The 18,719-nt window shown below is 39.2% G+C and overlaps 1 protein-coding gene across 1 annotated transcript in view; it reads left to right on the top strand.

Annotated features, from left to right (window-relative positions):
- The window catches only part of Pcdh15 (protocadherin related 15), an 864,688-nt gene extending 846,683 nt beyond the window's left edge, over positions 1-18,005 (top strand). Inside the window, exons 33-35 of the mRNA XM_050142799.1 lie at positions 620-760; positions 16,076-16,184; positions 17,157-18,005. Of these exons, the coding sequence (XP_049998756.1) occupies positions 620-760; positions 16,076-16,184; positions 17,157-18,005 (1,099 nt within the window). The remainder of the gene's footprint in view (positions 1-619; positions 761-16,075; positions 16,185-17,156) is intronic.
- The last annotated feature ends 714 nt before the right edge of the window (positions 18,006-18,719 follow it).

Here is an 18,719-nt window from a genome sequence, read left to right as displayed (position 1 = left end):
ATGCTGCTCTCTCTTCCTCCTACACACTGCTTTCCAAATCAGGTTTAAAGTGTAAGTATAATTATGAATATTTTTGCACATGAATTTACACAATAGAAAATAAGAACTCACAGATTATATTGATCAAGTAATCATATCATCCTGAACTGTGTATTATTTTCTTAGTGCTTGTTTGAGTTTAAGATTTTGAGCTGTGTGTGTGTGTGTGTGTGTGTGTGTGTTTAAGCTGATTTTAGACCATTTGTCATACAGAACAGTAACATGAAAGGTAAGGTGTGTTCTAATCATTTTTACAATTTGATGCCTTAATTCTAAGAAAGACATTAAGTACGTCTGTGACCTTTAAAACCATGCATGAATCACCTCTAACATCATTGACATGGACATTAGTAGAAATTAGCTTAATTTGAAAATATTTCTGTGAATTCTGTTTGTTCAAGGGAAAAACATTTGCATATTGAAGATGAGGTTATTCTGTTATGTCAATTTATTAGTTCAAATATTTGTGCCTGATTTAAGTGGGTCCCGCTGATAAAAAACCTCATTATTTAAATAATAGCCTATTGATTGTTTTTGGATTCTAAACTGAGTTTTACAAGACAACCTTACTCTACTCAAGACGCCAGGCTGAGTGCACCAAGACGGCAAGAATCCAGTCTGCCATGCCTGCAGCCAAGCCTGCAGCTCCCGTGCCTGTGGCACCGCCACCACCACCACCTCCAGGGCCACATCTCTATGAGGAGCTGGGAGACAGCACCATGTGAGTAAAGGGGGACCAGCTGTGCTGGGTGAAGTGGATGCTCTGAGTGAAGCTAGCTCTAGGCCTATGCAGAAAAACAGCTGTAAGCCTACTACACTCTATCATTTATTATTAAGTAGAAAATAATTGAAAAGTTAGGTTGGAAAACTGTAGCCAATAATAAACAGCAAGCAAATCAAGGAAAAAATACAGAAAAAATGTATTTTTTTAAAAGGCAGCATCCATGTTAGCACACAACTGCAGAATAGAGTTTGAATATTATATTTAATCTCCCAGGCTTAATGATATTGGGACAATTTTCTGAACAAAATTATAGAAATTAAATATATTTCTAAAAAACAACCAAATAGGAAATCATAAAAAAAATATCCAAATGGTATAAGATGAAAATTCCTGGTTTGAGATAAGAAAAAAGAAAAAGCAGAAAGAAAAAGAAAAAAAGCCCTCCCATTTGTCAATCAAAGCCAAATTTTATAGTTTAAAAACCAATCATTCTTAAGATACTACTGTAGGCTTTTATAGAAAGGAAAACTTAAATCTGAACTGTTAAATCACACAGTGTGTTCTGCACAGTCTGCTCACTGTATTGCTCTGGAAGCAGCTGTGGTTCCCACCACTACACTGTGGAATTCCTAAGCAATTTCAAGCCAGACACTTTGACAGAGCTTATTAATGTATAGCTGAGACTTTGCAACTGTTTCTGTCAAATGATACAACCCATGCAGTCTGACTTAATTTGTATTTATTATAAAGCTTCAAGAGTAACTACTTTGGGACATAATAAGCAATCAAGTATACTAAACAATTTTGACAAGAGATAAACTCAGGACTCTTTGCTATTAGTGACTAAAAACACGTATCTTTTATGTTTTCAGCATTTACTTAAAGTAGTAAAGCAATCTCAAAAAAGTCATGAAAATGGTTTCTACTGGAAAAACCAGTTTGGACGGATGCATGAATAGTATAGACAGTATTAATAATATTATATATGAAGCTGTAAAATGTATATGGATGCCATTTAGTGTTGTATAAATATATCTAATACTTAAGATATACTATGCAGTACATAAATCCTATGTATGTTAAAGCACAGCATTCTATTTGCATACAGGATTAATTCCCTAAATATGTGTTTTCACCTCTTTCATAGTCTGCAATGATGCTCTCATTGAATTACTGGTGAAATAGGAATTGAGCCAATATGAGTTGATTCTCTGATTATACTGAGCAGCTCTTTCCAGCAACAATGTAGATAAAAAATCAGCAGTATTTACACATAAGAACAATGGCTTAGATAGATAGATAGAGAGATAGATAGATAGATAGATAGATAGATAGATAGATAGATAGAAAGATAGATAGATGAGGGAAAATTGCAACTAAGAGTCTTTAAGGGCTATTTGCACTTGAAAAGTTGTAGTAGATTTTTCAGTTATGTATTGAAACATTTTAATTCTGAACCTTATCTCACTTTTAGAAATGCTTCACTTTTTCTATTGAAAATGTTTGATAAGGATTCTAGCAAGCTACAAAATAAACTAGCTCCAAGGAAATTATTGCCAATTATTTTTAAAAGAAAAAAAAGTTTTGGAAAAGCAAATCTTCACATAGTAATTAGTAACTTCATGTAAATTTAACATTCTATAATAATACTCATCTTGTATTTGATACATTTACTTTCTTCCCCAAACCCAGTACCATCTCCCTAACACAGCACACACTAATCAATCTTTAAAGTTATGACACATTCATGATTCTTATTATTTAAGGTTTATGTTGCATGATTAAGGTAACAGATGTTTCGCAGAGATAAATTGTACATATCTCTAGCAAACAGATTGTTATATTAAATTCCTACATGATAAGACACTGGAGTAAATGCCACAAGATGTTTTATCTGAAACATTATCAGGCATTATTCTCATAAATAAATGGGAAGAATTTTTTAAAAAATAAACATGCATTTTTTTCTCTCTTGGATGTGTTATTGTTTAAAGCAAGTGTCTGTTAGTATTGCATAATCTCAAATTAATGACAGCTAAAACTTTTTCTCCCTGTCACCTGTTTCCTCTTTCTCACCTGTGGAATCGTAGGCATAAGTAAGTAAACAATATCATTTTAATAAAAGGCTGCTAGAAAGTAGATGCAATGGGATAGATTGAGCAGTATTGTGTCTGCACAGTGGTCCACATCTGTCACGATGTAGGATGTAGGCATTTGTGTTTAAAAGGAAATCTCATCCTCCCCGCCTACTTCCCTTCTGGTTTGACAGCCCTCATACCCAGCAGGCGAGGTTTCAAAAGTATCTCTATCTTTAATTCAGACATAGAGTTCTTTCTATCCTAAGTGACCTCACCAAAACTGGTGGCTATATAATGTCAGGTTAAATGATGTTTTCAAAATCACTTCCCAAGCTCAGAAAAGGCAAAAGTCTTTATTATCTGTTTTTGGTCCACTTATCCATACTTTCTAAATTATTCAGATTGGCTGGTAATCCAGGTCTGTTTGTGAGCATGCCTCATCAAATTTCTAACTTACATATCATTTTATTGCCTAATCTATTACCCCATCCTGAATAACTATTTATTTCTTATTTAAAATATTTATATTTTATTTTCTTTTATGTTAAACATTAAACAATTGACAAAATTAATTTGCTGTTATGTTTTAGCTTGAGAACAAACTTAATCAGGGCTATGTAAAGTACATGTTACTTAACCTTTCTGAAGGAAGGGTTCTAAGGCTTGTAGTTCAGGCTCTTGATTGATGCTCTGAAACTTTTTAACTTTAATCAGAATGCACACCTACTGTGGTATTTGCTCGGTATTCATGCATGAGCAAACCATGCAGTGATACCAAAACAATGTTATTTTAGCCTAAATATTTTCATTAACGGGAATCTTGATTAAAATTTGATCCACATTATGTTTGCAGAAAATGTACGTTTTTCCTCTTTCTATTTATGTTTTCTGTGTAGTAAGATAATTAAGCCTAGAATTTAAATGGGAAGAAATCGTTTTAGTTCAGGATTGTGTGGTGAAGCTGATTTCTTAGTTCTGATTTCTGAACTCGCTGAGAACTTTCCATCCTGTCTTTGGAAGCTGTCGTTCTTCTAAGCTGGGAAGGGCGCTATCCCTTTCTATATTGCCTTACAAATTTCATTTTATACCAGAGGATATATTTGGCTCCCAGAGTTAGTGAGATGCAAGATAAAGGGCAGTTACTAACTGAGATACTGCCAAGACCCATGCATAACAACGGGCTCTGAGCATCCTCCAGCAAGGTGGGGTACCCAGTCAAAGCTGAGGCTTTTTTCCTGGGGTACACACAAAAAAAACTGAGGTGCCCATCTACACTCTCCAAAGCAGGGACTTACAGGAGCAAACCATTAGATATGGACCCAGATACTTTGCAAAAAATATGGGGGGAGGCGACAGTCTAGAGATTTATATTTTAATGTCAACATCTCAGGCCTCTCCCAACTCCTTGTCTTTTCTAGAATAGAGCGTGAACGTGATGGTCCCCTTCAGGGCTTTAGCATGGTTAGGCCTTTGTAGTGTACAGTAAGTGGTAGCCATGAGAAAGCCTCTCTTATGAAAGCTGTTTCACAACCTGTCTCCTTCTTCTCTTTCAAGTCTTTTCCTTCTCTACCATTTTGAACAAAGCAGGGGAAATAACTCAGTCCCAGAAGACAGGACCAGTCATCACGATGGGATGGCCTTTTCGTCCAGTACCACTGAGTCTCATGAGCCGGCTCATGTAGAGGGACCGCTTAAGGACAGCCAGCCTAAGCCAGCAAGGACGTTCTCATTTCTTCCCGATGAGGATGATTTAAGTACCCATAATCCCCTCTATATGGAAAGTATAGGTCCAAGGTCAACCAATTCCGACCTGTCACCAAGAACAGATTTTGAAGAGCTGTTTTCACCCAGACCACAAGTTAAGAGTCAGTCTCTGAGGGGCCCACGAGAAAAGATTCAGAGGATGTGGAACCAGTCTGTGAGTTTTCCTAGGAGGCTCATGTGGAAAACTCCACACAGACCGGAGACCATAGACCTGGTGGAGTGGCAGATCACCAGGCAGAAAGCTGAATGCGAAAGCGCTGGACCCCACCCAACCCCGAGAGGTAGCAGCAACGTCATGCTCACAACCGAAGATGCCCACGGGTCAGAGAAAGAAAGGGGGCACAGAGACACCCTGGTCGTACAACAAACAGAGCAGCTGAAATCTCTTTCCACGAGCTCTTCCTTTTCTTCATCTTGGTCTCACTTTTCTTTCTCAACTCTGCCGACTATTTCAAGAGCGGTGGAACTCCGGTCAGAACCGAACGTTGTCACTCCTGACTGCACCCTGGAACTTCCTCCTCCAAGACCTTGTGTTTTAAATTCTCTAGGCTTTAAGAGAGAGACCCCAACTTGTACGGTAGATGCGGAAACAAAGAGGAACTCCTTTGAAAACCTTCCCCATCCACCTAACATCCTTGCTTCCCTTCCACGACCTCCTCTTCCTCCACCTCCTGTCGCCTTTACTACTTTTCCCCTTCCCCTCTCTCCTCCTAACCCTCCTCCTCCCCAACTTCTTACATTTTCTCTTCCCACTTCCGCCCCCCGGACCTCTTCTCTACCTCCGCCACCATCGCTTCCTCCTCTTCCTCGACCGCCAGCTCCACGTCTCTGCCCACTGCCTCCTTCCACCTCAGTTCCACCCACAGACAGCATTTCTATCCCAGCCGTTAAATGCACTGCCAGTGTCACTCGCGCCAGAGAAACTAAATCTTCTACGACACAGCCACCAGCATCCAAACCGCTGTGTGATGTGGAACCTCACAGACATCCAAAAGGGGTCCTCAGACACGTGAAAAACCTAGCAGAGCTCGAGAAGTCGGTGTCTAACATGTATAGCCACATAGAAAAAAACTGTCCACCCACAGACATCTCAAAACTACACACGCTTTGCCCTCCAGTAAAAACAGACGTGGAAACCACGTGTGACCAGAGCCAGGAAACGTTGGTTAGGGTTGTTGAGGGAATTGACGTGCAACCTCACAGTCAATCAACATCGTTGTAATGTTGCTTCTGTTTTAACTAGGGCAGTTCTTTTCTTGGTCATGATCCTCAAGTGGAGCACGAGAATTTGAACGTCAAAGAAGAATCCACTGTTTTAATCCCAAACTCAATGCAATGCTGTTTTCTTCCACACTTTTAATTTAAATTAACATCATCGCCACTAACTCATAGAGTAGATTTACCTTAATTTTCTTAACTTCAAGGTAGCATTATTTGTCCTCCATTTCTTTAAAAAGTAAGTAACTTTCTCTGTTTTTCCTGGGGCAATACGGGCATGAAAAGTACTGATCCAACTAAAACCAAAGGCTTGTTGACTTTGCTGATAGGCGATGTTACTTTTTTCTTTTGTCTTAAGTTTCTGACCATCATTTGATATAAGTTCTAGTGGGGAGAAACAGACAGCAGGTTGTTAGTAAGCAACAGTGCTCTCTCTTGGGCTGGTTATTCTCTTAAAGTCTGTGTATTTGGTGGAAAGAAATGTTGCCCAGGTAAAATGTTCCTTCGAAATGTAGGGAGTAACAGACAGCAGGGATTTCAAATCAATCTCAGGTGCTATAATATGTAGTTATCGGTTTTCTTATGATACCCTCCATTCTGGCTTGTTTTGATCTTATTAGTATGCTTTCAGATGATAAATCTCTCCTGTTTTCAGTTGCTGTTCTATTCCTTGCTCTCGGTGCTTTCTGTTTCCTTCTTTATGATGAAAATAAATCTCATGCCCTTGACTTTTGTAAGACATCTTATTTTTATCAGAGGTGCCTAAGATGCTGTGTAATTTAGCCCTTTCGTATGATGACATCATCTCTTTCATTATATTTTTAGGACTCTTCTTTTCAAGAAAATATTCTTTGATATCTGATTCATTTAAAAAACAAAATAAAATCATGTTCAAAAAGAAGAGACATTATACTCGGTGAACTATCCCCTCTATGCTCATATGTTTGCTCCTTGTTTTAGACCACAGGTAAATATTTATCCCATGGGGAGAGAGTCCCAGAGTTGCAATAGTTGTTAAAATATTCCTGAGCTCAACAGCTGGAATTCTGGGGATCAAAGCTAAGCTAAGCACCACTGTCTTCATGAAGCATACGCATTGGTCATAATTATATCTACATATATAGTTACATGATGTACTCTATGTAGACACCAAATAACTATTTTTCCAATGAGACCCATGAGCAAATTTTAACTGCTAGATATCCCTACTTTTGAAACAAATTCCTTTATCCATTGGACTCTAGAACTGTAGTATTTGAAGACACACACCTAAAGAGAGAAAGGTGCAGTTCCAAAATAAGCCCCATGCAGTGTTCCAGGAGAGCATCTGTGATGGCCACTATAGCTTCTGATGTTTTCCTGAAGTGTCCCAGCCAGGGTGACTTTACTTCTGTGTGTCCACCAAGCCTGAGAAAACTGCTAGTGTGTCATCTCTGAGGTGGTGTTTTTATTCATTGTCTTTTGGGTTTTTTGGTTTGGTTTGGTTTGGTTTGGCTCTAAAATTTGGGACAGTTCTTCAATAATTTAATGTTCATTCCTGATTAACAAGAATAGATTAAAAAAAAAGAAAAAGAAAAATCAGCAAGTATACTTGTTCTTGGTAGCCCATCTGCTTCAAATGCTTTTCCTCCAAATCAAAGGTGATTGATTTCCAGGGATTCCTGGACGTGTTTTCTCTCTTTCACTAAAAAGATTCAGTTGGCGTTTCTGGTGGCAGCTGGTCATAGACCTGAGAACTTGTAGTGGGTTCTGACAGGCTGTTGCTGAAATCCAGCTGAATTATCTTCCACATGAGCCCTATAAAGCTTATTTAGATCAGTAAGCCTAAATGCTCCTCCTCTTGGCAAACTCCAAGCTGACCACTGTCTGTATGAAAGGGACACCTTTTCCTTAGCATGGTGAAGGTCCACTCGATGGATCAAGGTCGGATAGATAGCTTATTTAAAATCCAAAGGAAACATTCATCATACATTCATCATTATTAAAATTAAATGTATACAGACTAGGATGTAAAATGAATAATTGCTACACACAATGTGAGAGAATTACATAAAAGATGCATTGATATGATTTGACTGATTTTATAATTATCAACATTCATGTTTTGAAAGAACACAGATAATTATGAATATTGACTGTGTTATATACCTCACATAGGTTTGTTTCTGCCTTTGAGCTCAAATAGCAGTATAGTCGCCCAATGAAAACACCAGAATGTATGTGTGTGTGTACGTGTGTGCATGCATTTGTGTGTGTATGTCCATATATGTGTGTGTGTGATTACTTTTGAAAAAGGATCTTATTCTGTCACCTTGAGCTCATAACTCACAATAGATTCACACTCGCTATGCAGTCCACACTGACCTTACACTACTGCCAAGTCTCCTGTCTCAGCCTCCCAAGTGTCGGGGTTGTAGGCAGAAGCCCACTAAACCAGGATATTGAATTTTTTGCAAAATATCCTAGAAAATAAAAGCTGTCTGGATACAGTACCTGATATGTGTGGCATCAGCAGGATGAAGCCCTAAATATGAGCTGTGTCTTATTATCTCTAAAACGACTGTGGAATAAATTCGAATCTGTATAAAGCTATACACGAATCAGAAGGATCGTAATAGCCACATGCATTGGGAGAAGTATGTAAACACTTTGGAAAGTTTACTACCGAAACTTTAGGAACTAAGCTGTGCAGGATAACTTCACGCTGCATTGGCCCCATTACCAGCAGCTCCACCAAGCTCTTGGGAAATCACAGAAGACACATCTGTATGTGTAGACCCATCCCGCAGAGCAGTGGTTCTCAACCTTCCTAACGCTGCAACCCTTTAACACAGTTCCTCGTGTTGTGGTGACCCCCCCAGCCATAAAATTATTTCTGTTGCTACTTAATAACTGTAATTTTGCTACTGTTATGAACCGTAATGTAAACATATGATATGCAGGATTTCTGAAGTTTGACCCCTGGGAAAGGGCTGATTGATGCCCAGAGGGGATCGAGACCCACAGGTTGAGAACCACTGCTGTGGAATTATGGTTGCCTGTGTACTGCAAAGATGCTTTTGTTGTACCTTAGAAAGCCATACCTTTAACTCAGTAACATCTCTTCGTAACAGGCGTATGCAACTAGATTAACAGCCTCAGCCTAATGATTAAATACACAGAAGATAAGAACAGTCCCATAATCAGTAGCATCCTTCTTGTTACACTCCCTTGTACCTCTCAAGTGCAGTCAAATATTGGACAACTTGTGGTCCATGAACTTTACTTACCTTTAATAATTTTGAATACTTGAAGGTTAACTCTCCAGAGTCGCTGTTATTGACCCATGGGAGGTTGTAACTATTTTTGTTTTCGTTATTGTTAGAATCAAGTTGACACAGACAAAAGAATTGCAATCACTTTGAAGTATATAATATGAGTGTGGACATACCTGTCTTATTTTCTGTTTAAGAAGCATCTCTTCCTCAATGAAACTGTTATTCCTACCAAGACTTATAGAAGAGACAGCACAGAATACCTTTCGGCCATCTGAATCAGAATGAACCATTACACGTTCTTGTTAAGTTATTTTCACATCTATGGATTCAGTGTATGTGTGTGCATGGGGATCGAGAGCACATGGACCATAGCATGAGTACAGATAGAGGTCAGAGGACAACTTCCAGGAATCAGTTATCTCCTCCATTATGTGATTTCTGAGGTTTGAACTCGGGTCTTCAGGCTGTGTGGCAGGTGTCTTTACCTGCTTAATGGATATACTTAGTTGGTCATAAGAGAGAAAAATCTGTGGAGATGATCTTTAGCAAATCAGACATGGCTCATAACTTTCTCATCTTAATAATATTATAGGAAAGATGCCCCGCTCGGACAATTTTTAGTAAAACTTATCGTATTTCCTCTGATTCCCTTAAATGGTCCTTATCTGTAATTCTCTCTGGTCTGAAAATCCATGCATTTAATACAAATTTCCATTTCTGCCTTTCAGGGGAGGCTTTGCACCAGAGGTAAGGGCCTTATCATATGGTACAGCGCCAAGCCTTCGAGGGAAGCCTTTGTATAATGTATAGGATGAATAGTGGTTCCTTTGAAGCTAGTTTTATCTTCTTTCATTTCAGTCAAAACTTTTAATGATGTTTTCTAATGCATTTTCTTTCTATATGTTGCTTTTTTGCTTTGGAGTTTTAAGTCAGGGTGTCAACGAACATCGATGTCTTTGTCCTGAATTGCAACTATTTAGAATTCTGTTAGCATGCCAAATTTGGTTTTCTGGTTCTACAGATATAATTCAGAAGCTGTAAAGTTATTTAACATTCTTTCTCTAAACACAGTCCAGGGTTCCCCCTAGTCCAAGTATCTTAAATATCTAATAACTCAGTTGTACCATTAGGAGTCTCTGAGTTTTCTATTACGATCCTCTGACTCACCCTACAGAGACCATACTGAGGATTCTAACCAATAGAATAGAGGTTTGTGAGTGACGGTGTCTGCAAAGTTGCTGGGAACCAAGTTTGATTTAGCACACAGCTTCTTAACCCAGAGTGAGATGTAATGATATTCTCTAAGCAGCTTATACTTCAGACTGTGTATGTGCTAGACTTATGGAAAAACCATACTAATGACCTATATGAAGATCTAGTTCTCAGGGATGACTATAACACATAACAAATGAGTTATAGTCAGAGTTCTACCCTAAATGTCCTTTCCTTTTCATAGAGCAATCTGTCTAAATGCTCGTTTTGAGTGGCTGGTTCCCAGACAGGACCTCTTTCAGAGCCGTCTCCCCCTACCTTCCCAGGGTGTGTACAGGAAAATCCATCCTTTAGCCATTTATTCCTAAAATTCACAAACCCAAAATTTGATCAATTACTAGTTCCCATCTATTTGAAGCATAAATTATCATGGAAGTTACCAATAAGGACTTTGTCACAGTTCACAGAATGAGTAAAAGGGGATGAAGACAGGGGGCAGGCCCTACAAAATTGGAGGAGGAACAGTTTCCTGACTCCCGAAAGACTGTTAAAAAGCACGCTTGAATGTAAGCCATCCATATTTGGTTTTTAGTAAGTGGGAGAATGAGGACCGTGCCTTAACCTCAATCCCGAGGATACTGCACCTGGTCACCCAGTTTCCTGTTCTTCCTAGTAGACGTAATTATACTTCATGAGTTGAGAAGTAAAATGATAAAGAGCTTGCATTAAGATTAAGCTTCTCAAAATGGCCCTGGGACATTTGTTCTTAGAAGCCCACGTTAGGAAGCTTAGACAAAAATATCTGTATTGATATTGGTTAATAAGGTTATTACAAATTTGCTAATTAAAGTAACCAAAATTGAAACAAATGACTTCTTATATACCTTATGTTCTCAAGTAGTTAAACTATTACTTAATGGTCTGGTAGCTATGTGGATGATGAATCATATGTTAAGTGGCAGGTTCAAGCTGTTGCCTTTGTTCCTCTCTTCTCAATCATATTCTATATTCTCCATCTGAATTATTACCTAAACCTTTTCCTGTTTTGATTTCCTTTGGCAGCACCAACTGCTGAGACCTTCTCTTCTTAAGCCGGAGGTATCGATTTTCACTTCCTTTTCAAACTCACTAAACCCTTACAATACTTTTACATTTCTGTTATGTGTGGTCAGAGTGGGTGGCCTCTGATGTGGTCCCCTTTTACAAAGTAGAGAAAAATGTGTTTTCAAATTGAAAGGAAAAAGGTAAAAAAAAAAAAAAAGTAAATCACCTCTCAATTGCTTGCTGTTGGCCAAAATTACAAAATTTTACCCTCGCTAGAACAGTGGTTCTCAACCTGTGGGTTGCGACCCCAAAAGACCCTTTCACGGGAGCCTCCTAAGACCACTGGAAAGCATAGATATTTACATTACGATTCATAACAGTAGGAAAATTACAGTTACGAAGCAGCAGCAAAAATAATTTTATGGTTGGGAGTTCACCACAACACGAAGAACTGTACTGAAGGCTCACAGCATTAGGAAGGTTGAGAACCACAGCTATAGAAGTCAGGCAAGGAAAGGTTGCTCCCCAAGACTCAGCACTGCTGAGTGACATCATGGCTGATGAGGAGCTGAGGTTCATTTGAGCGTGGACTTATCACATGACTCCTCAGGTCAGAGAGAGATCAGGCAAAGACTACAGGAATGTTCCAGAATTCTCCCTGGTCTCTTCAGCACATGCATGAGTCAGCGTTTCTCCTACAAAATAAAAAGTATTTTCAGAGTTATGCAATAATCACGTACTATTTTATTCATTTGCTATCCATGTCGAGAACTAAAATGAACATAAAGTAACACTAGTTTGAAGCATGTATTTTCTTTATGATAAATTTAGGCTTTGGATAAGCATTTATTGGAACAGTACCCTACATTTACTAAAGAAAGGCTGTCCTTGTTTGGAAGTTCCCCCCAAATCTGGAGGCAGGAGACAGGAATGTATTAGTTAATGTTAAGCTTTTAATTAGAAACTTTCATGAAGAAAACTCCCAGGGTGATTGAGCCAGAAAATTCAGGGTTAAAATCTAAATGCACACACATCGTTCATCAAGAAATGTATTCTCCCAACCAGCGCTACCACCTAAAAATGTTGATGGTCACGTTCAGTTCATGAGCTTCTGGTCAACAAGAGAAACACAACAGAGAGAAGCTGAGAAAACGGGACTGAAATATTCTGATTAACAGCAGTTAAAACATTGATTATAGTAATAAGAGACTAAGTTAACTCTGTTTACTCTGTGTGGTAAGCAGTAACTTTAAAATGCCACTAAATGTTGGATTCATTCAACACAATCATTTTTGATTCACTAACTAGGGGTGCAGATAGGGCTCTGTCATGCAGTGACTAGGGGTACAGATAGGGCCCCTTCCATTCAGCGACTAGGGATACAATTAGGGCTCCTGTCATACAGTGAAGAGGCCGAGTCCTGTTACCTGCTCAGCTCAGTTTGGGGTCTTTGGTGTCACTAGGACTTTTTCCCTCTGTTTGTTTTCTCTTCTTTTTTTTTTCTTTTCTTTTTTTAAACACAGCATTCTGCTCTTCATTCACAGTTTTGTTAGTTCCTCTCTGTCTTGACCCAGCTCAGAACTGCAGAGTATCTTACTGCACTCCGGAGTTCCTGTTTTGTTCCCTTCTAACCTTGACCGTGTTGAAAGTAGTTTGGTGGCTGGGACCATACAGCAACTAGCAAGACCTGAGTTTTAGTCTTACCTTAGCAATAAAAAGTACATATAAATAAAAGTATAAACATATATAAGTACATATATATTTATATATAGTGTATATATATGTATCACTACTAATATGGAATTTAAAGTTTAGAAGTTTCTTCTTGGCACCTTATATATGTCAGATTAGGCACACATTTCTGAGGTGCTTCTTTTATGTAAACCAACATAATTATGCTATTAGTCACTTCAAAGTCTGAACTCACCAGTGTGGAGTTTGTGTGTTTTTCAAAGTCACTTAAAAGTAAGCTGTAAGTTTGTTTTAATTTCTTGCTGCCCTTTCCTCACCTGAATTTTTATGCTTCCCTTCCTGTAATGGAAAATGTTTTGAACTAAAACCTACAGCTACAAAGCACACATAGACCACTTAGATGAAACTTTCAAGAGTGCGTTCCCGTGCGTGACTAGCATGTGAGCCAACTCTGAGCACCCATTTCCCTCACCCTAAGTGCTCTCCAGGCCTGAAACATGCCCCGTGCAGATGGCCTCTTTGCTAGCCTCTCACATGTGGGATCTCACATGGTACTCCATCTCTGCTGGACCTCAGTCTCCTTTGCCCACCTGTGCTGAAGAGCCGTGGTGGATTCAGTTCTTGGACCTTCACATTGGTGCTGATTTGGGACTGTTATGAAGACTATATTGTGGTATACATTTTCCAAAGGGTTTTGCAGAGTTATATTCCCCACACACACACACCCCAAAATTTAACCGGTGCCAGTTGTCCACCGTATGTGGAAACCTGCAATATTGCTAATTATCTTTTTAATGTTTATTCTAACAGGAAGGCTAAATGAGTTTTAGCATCACGACTGAACTGGTTTTCCAAGTATTTGTAGGTTGCAAGGTCATTTGGCTTTAGTGTAGAAGGGCAACTGTAGGCCTAGTAACTACAGGAAGCTGACTGGCCATGTACATGAACAGACATTATGAAGTGAGAGCAAGGCAGGGGATGGGTTGCAGGGTGACATTGAGTATGGATAGGGAGCTGTGGAGAAGATGAGCAGTAACCGGACCTCATGGAAGGCACGGAACGCTAACAAGATTCTTGGAGTATGCAATAATGCCAGACCTTTGTTTCCCAAGAGAAACCCAAGTCCCAGGTTTTTAGTAGAATTCTTTGATTGGGGTGAACCACGATCAACCTTTTTAAATGATTTGGCAAGTTGTGATCTAACTAGACTCACTGTCCTTATTTATCACACCAGCTAAGGATTTGTGTGCCTTAGAAATGATTCCTCTTTGCTTCCCCTGAAAGCCAGGAGCTCCTGATTCTTTCTACCCACGTTTTAACAATAGCAGTTCCTATCAAGAGTGGATTATCTATAGATAACCTACATCCCTGTGGATAGTCACAGTTTCCCTGTCCTCCTCTCCTACTCCACTGTAAATTCAGTCTTCTTAAGCTTTGCCATTTGCCATTATTAATATAACGGAATTAAAATGGAAATTAATTTCATAGCTACAGCCACCTCAAAGCACAGCCAAAGAGCAGAGTTTGAGAAAAGTAGGTATTACAAAGAGTCTTAAAAAAAAAAAAATCTTAGTCAGATCAAAAAACAGGTGTCTTTAAGCCCAGAATCAGAATTAAATTGAAGTTCTTCTTAGTATATGAATTACTGTTGGACGGTGTCAAAGGTTTGATGCTGAGAGCACTGGGTAACAGAGAGCCACTGTAGGAACTCAGAACTAGTAAAGCTAGTGGAACAGTTGTCCTGGTTGCACGAGCCACTGAATAAGTTACTGCGTGGTTTAGTATTGGTTGTTTCCATCTTAAAAGCTACCTAAAACCTGAGAACGTCTCCAGTTTTACCATCAGGAAAACGGAGCTCCCCCGTTGACACACTAACTCATCACCAATGTAGTCCATGAAAATGGTTGAGACTGTGAGAACAGGGATGTGTTGAAGCTCACTTGTCATTCAACTTATTTTGGCAGGAGTGTTTGGAGAGACCTGAATTGTAGGTATGGAAATCTCACTTGAAACCGAAACACGTAAGGAATCCATTTAAAAATGCAAATTTCTCTTTTTGAATAATAGGAGTTATCCATGGAATCTGGGATTGATCCTGGCCAGGAATATGGACAAGATTATTACAGTTATGAGCATGGGTACATCTTCAGTTTTTCATTCAGCATTGTACTGTATTGTGTTTTGAAATGTAATAGGGAGCTATTATTACGAGTAGAATTTATTTTGAAAGCATTGTTGCCCCCGTTTCATATCTGAAAATGAATAGTGTGTCTGAGTTTTACGTTAGTCAAGGCCTCACCATTTTTGCTAGTTCATTTGTGCCGCTTGTGTTTCTAGAACTATGCTAAGGAGGTTTGTAATAGTTAAAATGGAATGTAGAAGTCAAACATGTTCGCTCAATTCCTGAATTCACCACCTATTCCATATGCTGTGTTTAGTAATTTTTTTTCTAACCAGCCTACTTGAAGTTATGTGCCAGAGCAGTGAAAAAATAAAAATAGAAATAGAAAATATACTTAAGAATCTAATAGCAAGTATGAAAACGTAGAGTTAATTCTGCACACCTAACCCAACTAACTACAAAAAAAATACTAAAAAATGAATATGGTCACACAGGCCATATTTTATATAAACTTTCATGTAAAAACATAGATTTTTTTTTCATCCTTGGTGAGAGACATACTTGTATACGGACTCCCCCTCATGTCCTTGGTTCGTCATTTTGTTATGAAATGGTATATCTTTCTCTCTCCCCCTCACCTCTCCCCAGATTTGTATATGAAATAACGACTCTCTTCCTTATTATTCCAGGGAGCCCTAATTGGGGGGGAAATAACAAAAACAAACAAACAAAAAAACCTCTGGCCATCAGGTAGTGGTTCTTACTGCGTAGTTTTGTTCCGTTGTTTTATTGTTAGAAGGAATTTAATAGATCCTGTCTAAGTATCTGTTGATGAAATGATGAAGAAAAAGAAGAAAGCAGAGATTATTGTGGTAGGTGCTACACGCCTATGAAAAACGTCTCAAGTTCCAAGTCTGTGTTGCAGGTATGAAATGCCCCAGTACGGAAGTCGCCGCCGACTGCTTCCGCCTGCTGGCCAAGAGGAGTACGGAGAAGTGATGGGCGAAGCTGAAGAGGAATACGAAGAGGAAGAGGTAACGGCTGGGACTTGGTTGTGTCAGCAGCAATGCAATAACAAGTTTTTGAACCAGCTTGACTAACATACAGTCAAATACTCTAATTTTGAGAATTTCTAATAGTTTAGAATTTGTTTTTAAAGAAATACAACATCCTCTTATCTGTGGAGGGAAATTCCTTAATTTTTTTTCAGTTTATTTCCTTCTATATTAAAGCTTAAATAACTGAAAGAAGTTGCAATAAAATATGCATTCTAAAATTATGAAAATCTCTCTATAAAGACAATTAAGAACCAAATATATTAAATATATACACAATACCTGGTTACTTTTGTTCTTCTACTATCTGCTTAACTAAAATCATGAAAAAAAACACAGTCTTCATTTCTCAAATATCAGAGAATAAAATACCTTCACCCGTATATTTAAAATATTATGTGACTCCTTTCTAGATGAACATGAATCATTTTTTCAAGCTTTTAGACCTTTCCTGCTATATTTATTTGGCACACAATCCTTTCTTCCCATGAAATGACTGCTGCTGCAGCTCTAATTGGTTCAAACTTCAACAAGACAGATTTTTCATAAATTTTCAAATTACCTAATACATTTTCATGAATTTTAAAAATTCTGAGACACAGCAGAAAGCTAACAAGCCAAAACTCTAGATTTAGAGAGGAAAATGGCAATAATTATTTTTTCTTGATATAAGTTTTTTTTAAGATAAAACTATGAATAACAGAAAAGAGAGACCATTAGATTTGGGTATTAATTACCATAAAGCTAAAATAAAATAACTTACTGCCTGCCAGCCAGCTTCTCTCTAGCATTCATTAGAAAAGAATGTCGTCATTGTTTTTTGGAAACTATCTGTATAGCATTCATGAGCCTATTACCCAAAAGATGAATTCCTGCTTAATTTATGAGGGACAAGATCATGCCATAACTATCCTCAAGCTAACATTTGAATTGCACTCTCGAAACTTTCAGGAAGAGCCAGAGAAAGTTAAAAAACCCAGAGTTGAAATTAGAGAACCTAGTGAGGAAGAGGTAGTGGTCACCGTTGAGAAGCCACCAGCCGCTGAGCCCACGTACCCAACGTGGAAGAAAGCCAGGATATTCCCGATGATTTTTAAGAAAGTCCGAGGTCTCGCTGAGAAAAGAGGCATTGACCTTGAGGGTGAGGAGTGGAAAAGGCGCCTTGAGGAAGAAGACAAAGACTATCTCCAACTAACTCTAGACCAGGAGGAAGCTACAGAAAGCACCGTGGAATCCGAGGAGGAGTCGAGCGACTACACAGAATACACAGAAACGGAGTCCGAGTTCAGTGAGTCTGAGACCACAGAAGAGTCTGAGTCGGAGACCCCGTCTGAGGAAGAGGAGGAGAGCTCGACCCCTGAGTCAGAGGAATCCGAGTCCACTGAGTCCGAAGGAGAGAAAGCAAGGAAAAACATCGTGCTAGCTAGAAGAAGGCCTGTGGTAGAGGAAGTCCAGGAACTGAAACGCAAGAGAGAGGAGCCACCGGAAGAGCAGGAGGAAGAGCCTCCGGTAGAAGAAGAACAGGCAGTAGAAGAAGAAAGCGAAGCCGCTCCCGCGGATGAGTCCGCAGACCTGGAGGCTCAAGACATCCTTGAGGAGGGCAGTGCAGAATCAGCCTCGGTGGAGAGAGGCGTGGAAAGTGAGGAGGAGGCAGAGCTCAGCAGCAGCAGCAGCAGCACTAGTGAAAGTCTCTCTGGAGGCCCGTGGGGCTTCCAGGTGCCAGATTACGACAGAAGGGAGGATGCAGACCCCAAGAAATCTCCCGGGGCAAACTCGGAAGGCTACAACACAGCCCTTTAGAAGAGTTCCTAGTAGGTGGGGTTTGCAGTGGTGTGTGCTCCTGTGTGCAGTGCCTTCTGTGTGTTCTCTGAAATGATTCTTGGCGTTAGAACGATTCCACTCTGCCTCAAGATCAATGATGACCTATCCTACCTACACAGATGTGCATGCGGAAACACATTAGGTCTAAACTGACTCTTCTCTCCTAGACCACCAAACAGGGAAATATCAATACTGACTATAAAGTGGCCTTATCAGTGACAGTTGTCTATAGCTACAGGAGATATGCATTTGTGTGACAAATATGTAGTCTTTGCAGAATAGATACTAGACAAATTATATAAGTAATTCCTGCTCACTAAAGGTGTCGTATGAAAGACTCCCTGCATCTCCTCCCACTCCTTCAAATTCTAGGAGCTGAAAGAAACCGTATTTTGAAAGTTAAAAGTGATTGCCATTTATGTTGTATTTAAAATAAATTGTACCAGTCACAACTTCCCTTCCAGGCAAATAAACATCATATTTGAAAATATTCATACGGAGAGCAGAAACCGTTGCCTAGTCAATGCAAAGAGAGTGTTCTCATTCCCCCAAAGTGCCTCACTGTTTAAAGAAACAGGCAGCCCTGCTCATGTTTTGCTCCTCGTCGCTTCTGATATTGGTTGGTAAAAGGCAACTGAATCAGTGAAAACATCTATTGGATTTCAGTTGCTTCTACAGGGAGAATTCTAGTCT

This window comes from Alexandromys fortis, unplaced genomic scaffold (genome assembly GCF_014885135.2).
Source record: "Alexandromys fortis isolate MF-2015 unplaced genomic scaffold, M_Fortis_MF-2015_v1.1 scaffold_9, whole genome shotgun sequence".
Taxonomy (NCBI): domain Eukaryota; kingdom Metazoa; phylum Chordata; class Mammalia; order Rodentia; family Cricetidae; genus Alexandromys; species Alexandromys fortis.
The sequence above is the reverse complement of the archived record's forward strand: the minus strand, read 5'-3'. Positions and strand labels throughout refer to the sequence as shown.